Raw genomic sequence first — 16,887 nt, 5'->3', positions numbered from 1 at the left:
CGCCCAACACACCCCTTTGCCCGATTACTTTGACACAGCGAGTGGAAAACCGGGTGGTGCCGTCAGACCGTAACATTTTCTTATACCGAGGACTGTCATGTTGAAAACTTCACAGATAGACCTCTGGGGTATCGAGAGGTGGACCACTGGGTCTCGGTGATCACAGAGCTGTCGATAGTGGAAGCATTCGGGCACTGATTGAAGTGCTTTGGAGATACCACTTGAGTCACTTGACTTTTCAATCTTCTTGAGTGGATAAATATCTTCTCTTTTCAGGGCGATTGAGGTTTTGGGGGGGGGGAGGGGGAGGGGGAAATATTGGCCTCTGAAGCGATTTTTGAGAGGACCATTTGGAGGAGTCCAACTTCACAGCAACAACGAATGTCTCTCAATTCACGGAGGAGAAATATTCAATAAAAGTTACGTATCTTTTTCGTAATTCCAGACTGATATGCACAATTTCATTTAACACGGGGAAAAAATTGTTCACCTGTTGGAAATAATTTTTTTCTCCCAGAATTACGGACACAATATTGAAAAAAAAAAATGCTAGAATTTTCCAGATACTTCAATTGACGAATTCAATTTTTGTCCAATTTTTCCGGTCAACCAGTCGATGATAAGGTGAATAAAACGACGTCTAGGGTTAAAAATCGTGCAATCCATATAATTTTATAATGAATGGAGAATTAAAAAGTGATTCTATCTGGACACATGCAGCACCGTCTGGAGAATAGCCTCGAGGCTCTAATGATAATACAATAGTACTCCAGAATTTTCCATCAGATTTAATTTTTCATTTATTTCTGTGTCGATATAACGCGACTGGCAAACTTCCAAATGGCTTTTGGAACAATTTTCGACGTCAAGTGGAGGACGGGGGAGAGCGAATTGGGCTCCAGGATGTGTCGAAGGACGGCTAGTCACTCGGCTTTATGCAAACTATAGGCATAAAAGTTTTTCGCATGAAAAATATCGGCCTTGGAATAATGAATATGAGTTTATGCTCGGTTTAACCTCTCACGTTTTTTTTTTCGAGTTGAAACTAACGGAAAATTCAATTTAGGGGATTTTTTGATGGTTCGAGGGTCTGACAATCGTATGAGCAAACTTTTTTTCAAGCGTTAACGAGTGTACTCATGAGGTGGAATAATAGTTCCAGGGAAATTTTGAGGAATTTCGTTACTGAAAATTCAAAATTTCATGGAATATATTCTTGAATTTTTAGGTAATTTATCATTCAGGATAATTTGGTAATGAATTTATTTTCAATAAACATTCAATTTAATTTCATTTTTAATAAAGTTACATTTCATGATTTTTCTCCCTGAAATTTCATTATTTTTCCCTCTGACATTTGAACGAATTGAAAATTCAAAATTTAATTTAATTGAAATTCCAAAATTTCATGAAAAAATTGACCGAAACTGTCATTCTCAATGAATGAAAATTCTGTATATTTGAGCAATAAATATTAATATTTTAAATAACAATTCAATTTAATTGAATTCTCCGTAAAATTAGAAATTTTATGATTTTTTCCCTCTGAAATTTCAAAGAATTAAAAATCCACAATTTAATGAAAAAATCTATGAAAACTGTAATTTTCAATTAAAATTCAGGACATTTTCGCGACAAATATTAATATTTAAAATATCAACACTTTAAATCCAATTCCGTAGCGAAGTGGTGAAACGGTACAAATCAATTTTGATTATTGACCAGTTTTCAATGAATATCTCGGAATCCCCGGGAGATAGCAAAATTTTTGTTACAACCTTTTTTACAGAACCGATTGAGAGCTACAAAAAAGGTAATCACGAAAATTTCGATATCTCCCTTAGATTCGGAAATATTCCTCAAAAACCCAACTGGGAGATGAGTCGACTTGCACCGCTTTACCACTTCGCTACTAAATTAAATTGACATTTCAGCAAAATGTGAAATTTCATGATTTTCCCTCCAATCAATTCACTGCCCCCCCCCCCCCCCCCCCCCNTTTTTGGCTCTCCTTTTGAATTCGCCATAAAAAAATCGCGGTCTTGCACAATAGAGGGGACAAAGTGTTTCTTGATAGAACGGTGGAAAAAAAAAAATGAAAATAAATGAATGGGGAAATTTGAATGGAAGAGGAGGCAGTGCAGTTGATACGATGGTCGTCATGACGATGGGTATCGATCTTCTCGTTCTCCGGAGCTGTTGGAATCCTCGACATTTTCCTTTTTTCCTGGCTCTTCCGCATTCTCCACTTTTCCTTCAGCAATTGCTGTATCGTTCCACCGTCTGAGGAACTTGCGAATTCATCTCGGCAATCAATAGTCACGATTATGAACCCCCTTGCATCGATTCGCGATTTTATTTTTAATGAGAAGAAGATGAAGACGACAGATTTTTTTTCAATATCGGAGATTAATTAGGGGGGGGGGGAAANGGGGGGGGGGGGGGAAATCGGGGAGCGAATGTTGGAGTTGCCGCTCGCTAATGAAACACTGCATTAACGCAACTGCGTAATACGATAACTGTTCGAGAGATTCGCGGGGAAAGCCTGCAATGCGTCGGAAATGCCTCAGGATCGGGCGCAGCTGCACATCCCCGGAACTTGCTCTCGAGCCAAGAATTTGAGTCGTAACAATTGATGAGCTTTTTCGGGTGAGGATCATTAGGGATTCAATTTGGGGTGGTATTTTTTGGATAATTCAGGCATATTTCATCATTTTTGCTCTACGGAATTTTAATCGTCTAGACTTTATAAATATTCAGAATGACTTGAAGAGAATCAAGAGAATGAACGAGTGAAACATCAATGAATAATTTTTCATCTTCGATTAATTCTTTTTTTTTACTTTTCAAAATAATCTGATTAAAATCTGTAATTGTTGAAAAATGAGGGGAGGGTTATGAATTGATTTTCTAGAAAAGTGAAAAAATTTATTGAATTCTTCGGAAAATTTCACAGCTTTCCAGATAACTGTAGATCTTAGATCGTAGATCTTCCAAGATTTTTCTCGAATTATTTGGGAAACCGATGAATTTTCGTGAATTTTGTAGAGTTTAGAATTTATGGATGAAAATCTGAGAAGCAAGAATTGATTATTTTTGCGCATGATCCGCCCCCCTCCCGCCCCTCTCAATAAATCCACCCCTACAATAAATTCAAAGAAAATGGATAAGTCACAAAAAACGTCTTATGACCCCACGTCTTAATGAAGTTCTCCAGTAATCGAAATTATGAATTGGGGGGCTGCAGTCGCCTCACCCTAGCCAGAGTAAAACCAATCCATCCATCAGCAACGAAACACCACCAGTAAACGGGTCATAATTCTATTGTCGCGGCGCTGACAAAATAAATTCGTGCCGATTTAATTTCTCGGTCAATCCAGAGTGGTTTATATTTGGGGTCAACGGGAGCCATTTATCGATTTCAACCACCGCATGTCCGACCCAGAAAGGCGTTCCTGTGAATTTATACACCTCGAATGTACGCCAGTCATGCCGAAGGGGTGGGGGGGGGGTCTAATTTTAACTGGCTATCTCGTGCGCTTCATCTGTTATTGTCAGTAATTCATAAGACTTTGAGTGCCCGTGACGTCACGAAAGTAGAAATTACTTGATCAATATAACGATCAGACGTTGATTCAGCTGAAATTATTTGAGTTCGGGAAATATTCGACTGAAATTTCCTGATTGCTATCGGTTAGGTTTTTATTTCATAAAATATATAGCCTAGCGAGACCTTTTGCATTCGCATTGTTTAAAACTAATTCCTTATTTACATCTTTATAGTACTAGGGGGCTACGCCCCCTGCTCGTTCCGCTCGTCAACCCCCACGGATCCTTATTCTGACCCTCGTGATCCTTATTTTCACCCTTTCATTTTCGACCCTTAATTTTAAAGTCTTAATTTTGAGCACCAAATTTTCATCACCAAAAGTCGATTTGTATTTGAAAATATAGAGATATTGATGCCCTTATTATGATCTATGACCCTTATTTGGACCCTTGCGATCCTCATTTGGATAATCTGACCCTCATTATAACTCTCGTGGACCTTATTTTGACCCTGGTGACCCTTAGTTTCTGGCCCTTGATTTTTGACTCCCATGTCAATTATTTGGGCCCTTACTCCTGACCCTTACGACCCCTAATCTGACCCTTATTGAATAAATCGAGAGTATCCGCTGGGATTCAATTTTTTCATTGACATTTTTCATCTTCTGTTACAGATTTCGAATGATTTACTGTAATACCGAGGGAATGTCGCCGTCTCTGTGGCTACTGGCAACGACAGACGAAACGAGGTGTCTCTTCCACCGGTAGGAGGAAGTTATGGTGTCTTGTCGAATGCGATGCCTGTTGCCGCAGCCGTGGCACTGTGGCACCGAGCCCACCTCTACAAGGCGCTCGCCTGTGTCGTTCTCGCACTCATTGCCTTGCAGTATCTACTTAGCGGTGTACTTGACCGTCGCTCGCTCGAGACAATATTCACCATAAATACTACAAGGTGTGTGAATTATTTTTTCACGTTGAGACGTTTTTCATTTCATGTTGGGGATCATTCGCGGAGTTAACCATCTGTCGGAATTCCAGATTTTTCCAGCAAATTCGAGAAAATTCTCCGGTTCTCTAGACAATTCTTCGGTTTTCCAGACAATTCGAGGCAATTTTCCGGTTTTCTAGACGATTCCAGGCAATTCTCCGGTGTTCTAGACAATTCAAGGCAATTTTCCGGTTTTCTAGACAATTCGAGGCAATTTTCCGGTTTTCTAGACAATTCCAGGCAATTCCCCGGTGTTCTAGACAATTCAAGACAATTTTCAGATTTTCTAAACAATTCGAGGCAGGTCTCCGGTGTTCTAGCCTATTCGAGGCAATTCTCCGTTTTTTTGAAAAATTAAATTTGGGTCAATCCGTACAATAAGAAAAATTCTACGCAACCGCATCCTAGCTGTATCACATGAATAACAACCTAGATGCAAGGTAGAAAATGTTACAAGGATCAGTATAAAAACTGAAAAAAAAAGGTACAAAAAAATCCCACATTTTTCCAATTTTTTTGGTAGAAATGTCCGGTTTAATTCTTGGGAATTTTTATCACGTTATAGTTACACTGGAATATCAAGGAAGTTCATTACTGCAAGTTCAATTATTCCATGAAAATTGAACAGGGAAATTTAAATTCTCCAATTCCCAAAAAAATCGATAATTCAAATAAATTGAGGAATTTTCGTCTTCTTGCAGCAAAAAAATTTGGAACTTCATTGAATTTTCAGGATGTCAATTATTTTTCAATTATCCGAGGGCAATCGTCACCCTTGTGACCCTAGCAGAAGGGTCAGAATTTTTTTTTCATTTCGATATTTTTGTCACGCTCAATATTTCCTCTTCTGAAAAAATACCCATCAGTAAAAAATCAAAAGAAAAACTGCACGGTTCGTTAAGCAGAGTCGACACGCGGCATTTCTCAGTCCCCGAAATTACAATAATGACTCACAGTGCATGTCGCGTAACGCCGGTAGCAAATTTGGGAGATATCATTTACCGGAGTTTCCGCAGTGGCTACAGGAAAGCAGGAAATTACTTTCAACTGCAGTCGAAAATTATTACAAAACAACAGAGGAACATAAAAATATGGCATCAAATGCTTGCAATCAAAAACATTCAATTGGACTGAATACAGCCAACACTTGAAAAACTAGTCATGAAAAAAATTTTTTTTTAATGAAGAAAAAAATGTCTTATTTTGCGACATTCGTCCGACCACCGCTGTCTCAAATTAAGACGCCTAAAACTCCCTAAACTAAAATGTTGAATAAGAGAAATCCCCGAAGTCCTCGGATATCCTCGAAAGCATTCCTGAAAACTCCGACAAATTCTCAACATGACAATTCATCCCATTCACCCTCCTCCCACCTCAGCTCACTCGCCCCCCGCCACTTTATTACGAGTTTACTCAAACAAAATTCACCCATCCCACCTCACCACCACGACATAGTTTACACCGTTGAGTAAAAAGTTTATCGTTGGAAAGGAGTGACGTCCAAAGTTTGGACACATCCAGTTGTTCGGTTAGATATAACAGACAAGTAACCTCTGTATACGAGTTTGCGCGATGATGCTGTGGGGCCATAGTGTATACAGGAAACATCGATCCACTTGATCCAATTATATGAAATTCCATTATCAGGCTCGTTGCACAACTGTTGTGGCAATGAAACCGGCCATTCGTGTCTTTTGTCAAGTCTTGAAGAATAACATCACTGAGAAAAGAATTCGGTTAATGTTACCTAACGAATTCAGTTGAATCTTTTTTTCTGATCCGCTTGTATTAAATACATATTCGTTGGAGTTAACTGTAAATCTTGTTGATTCAATGAAATCTAATTTCCTGCACAGTTCTAAGAACACAACGGTTTTGTTGACGCAAGCGAGTATTCGGTAATAGTTACCGAATCTCGACTGATGGTACACGCCATCTAGTTCATATCTACAGTTCAAGATCATCGTCTGTAAGTTTTCATTTACATGTCGCAGAGACGCCGATTACATCATATCCGATTGCTATTTTCATCAGAATAAAGTGAATTTTAAAGTAAATTCATAAGAAATGAAGGATTTATTAATGTGTTTCGGTTTGATTGTTTTGTGTGAATTATTTTTCAAAAGCGATAACCTTAAAGAATGTGTCTCAAGTGCTGGAATTTAATCCTTCTAAATAGCTCCTCTCGGTACGATACTATATATGAACGAACAACCCATTTTTCACATCAATTGACCATTCAGTAACTATTACCGAATGGTTCATTTGGATGAACACGCCACAGCTCAGCTGAATCGTTCGGTAACTATTAACGAATATTCAGTTGTTCTAACTCAACAGCGCCATTCGGTAACAGTTACCGAACCTCGTTAACATCAACTGAATTCTTCTATCAGTGCATGGGGGTGAAACAAAAGGCCGTGAGAATGGAAACATGACAAAACTCGTTGAAGCCAGAACGGTGAACGGATGTCTGACAGTGATAATTGCTGGCGCAGCCTTGGCGGATCGCACTGTCGAATTTATCGTTCTTAAATGAAATTTATTTATCGTCTTTTGCCATGTCTAATGCCCTCTTACTGCTCCCGAGGAGAAACATGAGCTCATGTGGGGGGAGCATGCCATCACCGCAGGCAATGCTTGAATATCAAATTGGCGTCACTTCAGCCACCGCAGACCGATGTTTGTTGGGACTGCTCAATACAATGTTACGTTTATCTGGCTGGGGCGGGGTGACGCCAGCCGTTTGTCATCCAGATTCCAAGATTCTAAGGTTACCTGATGCGCTCGTCCAGACAGATAACGCATTTCAAGGGATGTATTACACCCTTTTCTCAAAAATTCACGTTTTGTGAATTTTTCTGGTAAATTGTTGATCGGACTGACGTGAAAAAATATACCGTTTTTGTGGTTTATCATTATTTAATGACTCACGTAATTTCATGATCGCGCAATCACCCGAGTGGAAAATTTGGTCAGGTTTGATCAGACACTGATCAAGTTATGATATCAGATTCTGATCAGATATGTAACGCTATAATTTTTGGATTTTCCACTAGGGTATGTTCTATACGGGTGCGAATGCGATATAGTATAAAATCCACAGCCGCATGCATAGGGTTGGATAGAGAGCCGAACCGAGACTCGAAAAGGGGACTCATCAGGGTCTTTAAAAAAAAAAAAAAAAAAAAAAAAAAAAAAAAAACAATTCAATTGATAAATTTGTTGACTGAAAATGGTTAAATCTACACTGTGATATCCTTCAATTAACATTTCTCACTCCCGTGGAAATGTGAAAATAATATTCACGGTAGTCCCAGTGTATTCTAGGTACATCATAACTCAGGATGAAGGACGAGCGACGCTCGTGTCCTTTTTCCCTCCAGCTACTAAAATCCGAATATTATTGGTGGGGCTCAACTATGTACACAATTTGATAAATCGACAGGCGACTCGTTTGCCATTCGTAGCGTTTCATAATGTAAAAATGCCACTCAGAAAAATAACGACACAGTTTTACTCCTTTCTTTCTTTATCTCTGGGGTCACGCTATTTTCAGCAAGCACGCCTTTTTATGCACTCTTTCTTCTTATTCTTCCTTTATTTGACTTTTTTTTTTCATTCGGGGGTGGGGAAAAATGAAGAAAGCTATCCTATTTTCATTGAACTGAAATTCCTTCATTCAGAGGGAATTTATAGAGGTAAAAATGCTTGAGGCAAAAATCTTGAGTTTTCATAAAATGAATTGAAATAAAAAAAAAAAATTTAATTAAATCTGTTCCCAATATTTGACCTCTTTCCCTTGTATCTTCGCCCATACGCCATTCGCGATGAGCGATAACCGATAAGAATGACAAACCTAGTATTCCGCATGCATTAAAAAAATATCGGAAATCAAATACGTTCGGAAATTCCGTTGGCATCCGGGCCTCGATGCAATTATCGAATATCACGTGCCGTCTATTTGCAAGACTCGACTGCCCCGGGTGCAGAATCCGATTCTAATCACCGGTAAATGGCCATCTGACACTGAGGTCACGTCACGTGCCGAATCACTACCGTATATCGAGCGATGTATACCAATAATTTCAGTGAGAACCACTCAACTCAATTCACCTGACCGTCAAAACAAAACAAAACTAGAAATCCCTCATTATTGAATTATAGATATGCTGACCACGCCTACAGAAGCCACCCCCATGGCTTAATAATTTACGGTCTTGGAGTGTCACCAACCTATCCACCATCAACTCTGAATATCACTTCAACCGCTCAGCTAACAGTGGCAGCACCTCGAGACATCAATAATGCTACGAAGCAGGATATGAATGCAACGAGAATCAGTGGTGTCTCATCGGCTCCAAACGCCACAGACGCGTCGACTCCGCAACTATGCCCTCTCATTCCCCCCAATCTTGGTGAGTATCGAGTGTTGGAACTAAATAGAACCCAGAGAGAAACAATGGGAAAATCCCCCCTTAGCCATTTGCAGAGCCCTGACTTCTATTACAGAATCGGTTCAGATTCAATCGATTTTTCCAACTTTTCTGTCTGATCTGGCCCAGACTATAGCCCCCCCCCCCTCCCCCTCCGACCGTTTTTGAAGGCAGTTCAGAGCCAGTTTAGGGCCCCACATTGTGGGAATCTATTTCATTTTTCTTTTCGAAAAAATATCGCCGAGAACTGGGATCAAAGCCGCGATCTCTCGCACATTAGGCAGACGCGCTACTAATGAGCCAGAGCGCCCGATTTATTTTGATGAGTTAAAATTTTCACTCTTCGAACGAGACGATTTATTCTGTTTTGGGCCAGTCTGGTCTGGCCCATATGATGCCCCCTCTGTCTTCTTGAGGGCAATTCGGACCCAGTTTAGGGTCCCACATTGCGGGGACCACCGATACCCCAGAATTTCTTGTTACCGATCGGAATCTATTTCATTTTTCTTTTCGAAAAAATAACGCCGAGGGCTGGGATCGAACCCGCGATCTCTCTCGCACATTAGGCAGACGCGTTACCAATGAGCCAGAGCGCCCGATTTATTTTAACGACTTAAAATGCTCATTTTTCAAACGCGATGCGCATTTTTTCACCGTAATTTGCATATTATTGTTTGTTTCGGCAGTTGGACCACTGACAGTCAACAAAAATCCCCCGGAATTATCGAAAATGGAGAAGGAACTCACCGATGTAGAAAAGGGCGGTAGAGGCCGGCCCTCGGACTGCACTCCCAGACACCATGTTGCTATAATAATTCCGTTCCGCGATCGACCGCAACATCTCCAGACGCTGCTTTACAATCTGCATCCGATGCTGTTGAGACAACAAATCGATTATCAGATATTCGTTGTTGAACAAGAAGGTATGAGTCCTTTTGTGTTGAAAATTTCATGGAAATATGAATGGAAAACTGTAAATTTCAGCTCAATTTCTCCATAAAAATTGGGGCATTCTCGTCTTCCGGCGGCTTAAAAATTTGCAATTTCATTCACCTCTCCACAAAATTTCAATTTTTTTTCTAACAATATCATTCAGTGAGATCCTCAAACACAGAGTATAAACAATTAAAAATAATACATGATCATCAGAACATTTCAACTATGATAAAATACGCCATCAATCGACTCTCTCACTTTATCATTCCAAAAACACCTTAATCACCTCGAAATTTGCTCTTAATTCATGTTCACGAGTGATAAAATTTATCACCGAACTGTTGCAATAATGAATTAGTGGGAGTAATCATTTTTTGATGATGGACAGCATTCGAAAAATTCATAACTGTCGGGTTCGTATCGCCAGGGTTATCAGTCCCAGTTATTTATGTGCGGGCAATAAATCAATGTTTTTTCAAAAATTCATTCCCCAGAGATGATTTGAAGATTCTTTTCTGGAAGCATTCCCCGAGACTACTTTTTCGTTTCCCTCGAACTGTGAATTCTATTTCGTGTAATTACCCCAAATTCATAGATCTCATATCTTTTTAGCCGAAATATTAATGAAAAAACTGAAATTAAATCAAATTTATCGGCTTCATCGACTGAATTTTCGTCAAATTCTCAATTTATTTATCAATAAAAAAAATGACTATTCGAGCCCCGAAATTGCGGCTTTAATAATTAAATCGATACTCAGACCCCTCAATATCAAATAGCTGTTCCCCAGGGTACAAAGCGCGTTATCACGCTAGCGGTTAACGCCTACCACTTGGCAACTACGCCACGGCCAAACGCTCATTAATACAATAGATAAAAAACAAATACGCCAGATATAGCCATTGATTTTGTTATCTGTACTTTGCCCTCTCTGATTTAAATGGCCACTGATAAGAGCTGATTGAACATTTGGCCACGATATTCCGATATTGATTCACGTAATGGTCTGGGATACCTGGGGAGCACAATGAAAAATAGGGAACACTTGAGATTCTGCATGGAGGAGCTTCAACTTTTTCTCCCCTTTAAAATGCGGAAGAAAGTGGGATGAGCCGCATAGAGAAGTTGGCAGAGCTTCCAGGCGCGTGACCTACATGTTGCCAGGGCGGAGTGACAAAACGACGCGTTGCGATGAGGTCAAGATGAGTAACTTGAGCGGACTGCATCGGCTTTATAACGCGAGAAGATGGACGGAGAAAATATCCAATAACGGGAGATGAAGGATTTTTTTTTTTCGGCGGATGGCATGTTCGGGGGGGTGTGGGGGTCAGGCTCGTAAGGGTCAGAAGGGTCAAAATCTCAATATTTGAGGTCGATGAGGGTCACGAGGGTTAGATTTACAAAACACCAAAATCTCGAACACTTTCATTTTTTTTGTCATTTCGGCTATAAGGCAGCGGACCTTTGACTTTTTTGTATATTTATAAAATATATTTTTTTATTTTTATTTTTTTCATTACGATCAAATATATTGTTCGTCATACGGCCTGAAAAAGTTTTCTAGCTCATATGATTGTAATCTCATATTTACCAGAAAAGTTTTTTTCGGCCTAATGACGAAATATGATATTTCAACACACTGTCCGTAAAACATCGTTTTACGGGCACTTCGTGAAGAAAAATATTTCTTTTTTTGCCTCGTGTGATTGTATTCCTTCGCCTCGGCCTGCAACCCTCACACTCATCAGAAAAGTTTTTTTTTGGCCTTGTGACAAAAATAGCTATTTTTTCATCACTTGCGAATAAAGTGAAATTTTTGTGCACACGCAAAATAGTAAAATAGGCTCGCTGAAAGTGAGTGCTATCCTCCCAAGAGTCAAAGAACACTTTTCCCATGAGTCTCAAAGCTTATTCTTCGTCACGATGTGTAGAAAATGGTATTTTGCGCACACCGAGCGTGCGTAAAATTTCACTTTACGCACGAGTGACGAAAAAGCGTCTTTTGACCCGTGAAAGGTGTGTGCTGTCCTCCGAAGGGTCAAACAACACTTTTCCCACGAGTGTCGAGCCCCATTGTTCATCACAGCGTGTGAAAAGTGAAATTTTATGCACAAGTGACGAAAAAAAATCATTTTAAATGCATTTCAGGCACTGGACTATTTAATCGCGCAATGCTGATGAACGTCGGCTACGTCGAGGCCCTCAAGGAGCAGAAGTTCGACTGTTTCATATTTCACGACGTCGATCTTCTGCCGGAAGACGACAGAAATCTCTACACATGCCCCGAGCAGCCCAGACACATGTCTGTCGCCATAGATAAGTTCAAGTACAGGTGAGATGAAGCCAACAATATTTCTTCACACGAGAGAAGAAAGTTTATCCTCGACTTTTTTTTTTTTCATCCACAGACTGCCATATGCAGACCTTTTCGGTGGGGTCTCAGCCATGTCAAGAGAGCAATTTCGCTTGGTGAATGGATTTAGTAATGTTTTCTGGGGCTGGGGAGGCGAGGACGACGACATGGCGAATCGTATTAAATCCCAGAACCTTCACATCTCACGTTATCCAGCGAATATTGCACGCTACAAAATGCTCTTGCACAGAAGGGAAAAAGCAAATCCCAGGAGGTTTGTTCATTTTTGTAAATGCCTCGTCCGAGAGGAATTTTAATGTCACTGGGGAGAAATTCCAACTTGTTACGAAGGCGAACAAGTCTGGGAAATTTTTTCGTTTTATTTTGTTGCGATGAATTTGTCGGAAATTTTTATCACGTGCCCCGGGAATGTCAGGGAATTTCGTCGTTAAAAATTCAATATTTTCAGGGAAAATATGTGGACGCTGAATTTTAGTTTTGTTGTTCTAGTAAAATTCATGGAAAATCTTCTTAAATTTTTGAGACATTGAGAATTTAGGAGTTTCACTGGAATTTCAAGTAATTTTGTAATTGGAGATTGAAAATTTAGTGGAAAATCAATGGAAAATGTTAATTTCAGTTTATTTACTCATTTTTCCTTTCCAAAAATTCAGGAAATTCAGGTAAATTTATTCTCAAATTTTTAATTAATTGAAAAAATCAGCGTAATTTAACACTGAATATTCATGTTTTGATTAAAAATTCAAGTAAGCTGAGGAATTTTCGTCATTCTGTTGCTAAAACGTTTGAAATTCCATTGAATTAAAAAAAATTGTTGCGAATTTACTACTGATGAAAAATTCAGGAGAATTCCAGTAAATATATCCTTGGATTTCCAATTAACAAAAAATTCAATTGAATTGAAAGAATTCTCGTCATCCTGCTGTCCAAAGAATTCGAATTTCATTCCTATTCACATCCTATTGACAAAAAATTCTGAAAAATTCGGTAAATCTATTTTTGGATTTCCAATGAACTAAAAATTCAATTAAATGGAAAGAATTCTCGTCATCCTGAATTTTATGAATTGTATTCTTGGATATCCAATTAACTAAAAATTAAATTAAATTAGAAGAATTCTCGTCATCCCCCTGCCCAAAGAATTGAAATTCCATTAAATTTTCACTGAAATCTAAAATGTTATAATTGCCTTCTTCCTCACTCTCCCAAAAATTCCTCCTAACCTACCACTGGAATTTAATTTTTTTCCAAATTGCTCCCCTCAATGACGAAACCCTCGATTCCAGGTACGAATTCCTGAAGACTGGAAAGAAGAGATTTCCAACCGACGGCCTGACGAACCTTGAGTACCAATTGATCGAGAAGAGGAAGCCCAAACTGTACACATGGCTCTTGGTAAGGCTGACCCCCCCACAGCCCAGCTGATGGTTACCCTGGATCGGTTAATCAAGCCGAAAAACCACTCAGAAAACATCCAGAGTGACTTAATAACCGACATAAAGAGCTATCACGCCCGAAAATTAAGTAAAAATGAAAAAACGAAGCTAAACGCACGTAAAAGAGTTGTTGAGTCACGTTGAGATCTCGAATCCCCTATTTTTTTAAAGTCCCGTACACCTAGTGCATTGAAAAAAGTAGTTGAAAACAGCTGATAAAGATGATTTAAGATTTAAAAAAAAAACGTGCCAAAAAGAGTAACAAGTGAAAGCATAAGGAAATGATCAGTGTCTTAAGTCTTCGTTCAAGAGTGCTGTGGTAAATCATGTAAAAATAATCGTTAATTTAATTTAATGATCGAGTGAATGTTCCTTCACCGCAAAAACGAATGTCTGAATTTTTCACACCTTCTGTAGCCACTTTTCAGTCAGACACTAAAAAAGATTTGAAGAAAATAAAAATTTGTCTGAATTTCAAACGTAAATTTAAACGTTTAAGCATTGGTTCGTCTCAAAAAAATTTTTTTCATTTTATTCAGACGTTTTTTAGCGTCTGAAAAATGTCTGCAAGAGACCTGTGAAATTCTGACACTCGTTTTTCGCTGTGTTTGTCCTCTATTTTTCGATGATAATTTCGTTGAGCGAATAATTTCGATTAATCGTCCAATGGTACGAACAGATTGTTTTCTAAGGAGATATATTATTTTTTTGAATGAATATCTGTTTATTGTTATTGTTGTGTGTGTCCGTGAAAACTGGCATTGCAGTTTGAGAATGAAATGCTTGTGAGGATTTGCAGCGAAATTACGCTAGTGCAATAAATGACGATGAGCAGGATTAATAGGCCAGATTTGTCGCATAATAATTGTTGGGTGAGTTGAGGGGGGGAATTGTAAATTTGTAGAAGGCCGATTGTATTTTTTTATATTTGTGAATTCGCAGTGAAGAGGGAGAAGGAGATCACAGCATTCGTCTGATTGTCATCGTCATTGAATTTTCAAATGAGTCGTTACAACTTGATTGTCAATATAATGTTGTTATTTGGTTGTATAATTTTTTTTTGTTTTTCGTTGAGGGCCAAATGAGGTTAAAACGATTTTACCCTCAATCCCGAACGGGCTGAAGGGTCGTTTGACCCTTAAAACAATTTAGTCCTTGACTCGAAAGGGTCTTAAAGATCATTTGACCCTCAAAGCCATTTGACCTTCAATTCGAAACCTCCTCAATGGTCATTTGACCTTCAAAATCAGTAAATCCTCGACCCTAAAAGTGCTGAAGGGTCATTTGACCCTCACAACAATTTAACCCTTAACTCAAAACGTTCTTGAGGACCACTTAAACCTCAAGATTATTAAAGTCTCAACTTTAAACATCTTTAAGGGTCGTTTGACCCTTAAACCGTTGTGAGTGTCAACTCCAAACGTCCTTGAGGGTTATTTGACTCTTAAAACGATTTGACCTTCAATCCCAAATCTCCTTAATCGTCACTTGACCCTCAAGATCATTAAATTCTCAACCCCAAAAGTGCTGAAAGGTCATTTGGCCCTCACAACCATTTAATCCTGGACTCCAAACGTTCTCAAAAATCGTTTGACCCTCAAAACCATTTGATCCTTAACTCAAAACGTTCTTAAGAGCCATTTGACCCTCGAAACAATACGAGTCTCAACTCCAAACGTTCTCAAGGGTCATTTGACCCTCAAGACCTTTAACCTTCATCTCCAAACATCCTTGAGGGTTAATTGATCCTCAAAATCATTTGACCTTCAATTCAAAACCTCCCCAATAGCCATTTGACCCTCACAACCACTTAACCCTCGACTCCAAACGCTCTTAAACATCATTTGACCCTCAAATCATTCAACTTTTAGAGCCAATTAGACGAATGTTGTTTTCTTTTTCAATTCATCAACTAGGGAGACCAACCAGAATATTAATTGTCAACTAACTTATCCTGTTGAGATATCGCTGTGTTTCCATTATTTGGATTGTGGATTTTCACAATAGAAATTAGATTGACTTAGATTGACAATTTTTGTGATGGAGCTTAATGTTGATAATCTTCGTCTATTGATTGTACAGTTTGATATGAAAGAGAATGAAGCTCGATTTATCGCTATGTAGAACGCCACGAGACACAAATAAAATGAGTGATGGCACTCTACATATCACGTGTGTGATAATTCTGCGATTGACTGGAGTGAGATGATAAATTCCATTTGCATTCCAAAAATTATTAATTTTTATAGTTATTCGAACAATTTTGCATATCAATTGGAGAATCATTTGACATTGGTCTTGAAATCATTGATCTCAGAATTATCTGTTGTACATAATGCACCTGATCGAATTTTCTTGATACTTAATGGGAAAGTATGAGGACTGCACTGGGAGAAATTCATTGTATTAAATGAACAGGTCGAATTTCTGTCAGTGAATGGTTAATTAATTGTAATTATTCTTCGGGTAGACGATAGGAGACATTTGAACTTCATGAGACCATGTGAAAAGCAAGAACTGTTCGATTTTTCTTTTTTTTTTCAGAGGGAGATAAAATGAACTGTCTTTATCGTCCAATATCTCGAGATCGGCTGAGTGAAAAACCACGATTTTCTTTTCATTTTCAAGGAATTTTCTCGGGCTTTAAAATGAGCCGTGACTGATCAAAATCCCATCGTTGGGCCAGGAGATATTGACTATTCAAGAAACTTCCTCGAATCTAAATTTATTTCCTGGAATTTCTCTGTTATTGTCAATATCTCGAGATCGGCTGAGTGAAATTACATATTTATTCTTTCATTTTTAAGGTATTTTTCCAGGCTTTGAAATGAGCCTTGACTCGTCTAAATCGCATCGTCGAGTCGTGAGATATTGGAGATCTAGTGAGATTCATTTTACCTCACCTTCTCTCATCGTCTTCCACCGAATCATGTGGATCAGTCTCGTTGAAAAATCGATCGACAAACATCAGCAAAGACAAATAGTGATCTTGGAAGTGATTAAGAAATTAGAATATTCCGCTAAGTATTCATAACTATTAGCCTAAAAGGCAAGATGATCGTAGATCAATCATTGAAAAAATCAATTACGAATTCAGAAACTTGAGAAATTCCTAAGACTACGATATGTATGAAAATCAATAAATCCTACACGATAATTATAAACTAC

At 38.6% G+C, this 16,887-nt stretch overlaps 1 protein-coding gene across 2 annotated transcripts in view; it reads left to right on the top strand.

The window, feature by feature from the left end:
* The window catches only part of LOC107048328 (beta-1,4-N-acetylgalactosaminyltransferase bre-4), a 26,164-nt gene extending 9,278 nt beyond the window's left edge, over positions 1-16,886 (top strand). Inside the window, exons 1-7 of one of the 2 annotated variants that reach the window (XM_015271467.1) lie at positions 3,598-3,693; positions 4,224-4,501; positions 8,705-8,955; positions 9,660-9,896; positions 12,058-12,241; positions 12,318-12,536; positions 13,570-16,886. In XM_015271467.1, the coding sequence (XP_015126953.1) occupies positions 4,347-4,501; positions 8,705-8,955; positions 9,660-9,896; positions 12,058-12,241; positions 12,318-12,536; positions 13,570-13,708 (1,185 nt within the window). In that variant the 5' untranslated portion in view covers positions 3,598-3,693; positions 4,224-4,346 and the 3' untranslated portion in view covers positions 13,709-16,886. Of the gene's footprint in view, positions 1-3,597; positions 3,694-4,223; positions 4,502-8,704; positions 8,956-9,659; positions 9,897-12,057; positions 12,242-12,317; positions 12,537-13,569 lie in introns of those variants that run through there. The other variant, XM_015271466.1, reaches the window with a different exon arrangement.
* Position 16,887: the final 1 nt, after the last annotated feature.

This window comes from Diachasma alloeum, unplaced genomic scaffold (assembly GCF_001412515.2).
Source record: "Diachasma alloeum isolate Michigan unplaced genomic scaffold, Dall2.0 Dall_scaffold_00186, whole genome shotgun sequence".
Taxonomy (NCBI): domain Eukaryota; kingdom Metazoa; phylum Arthropoda; class Insecta; order Hymenoptera; family Braconidae; genus Diachasma; species Diachasma alloeum.
The sequence above is the reverse complement of the archived record's forward strand: the minus strand, read 5'-3'. Positions and strand labels throughout refer to the sequence as shown.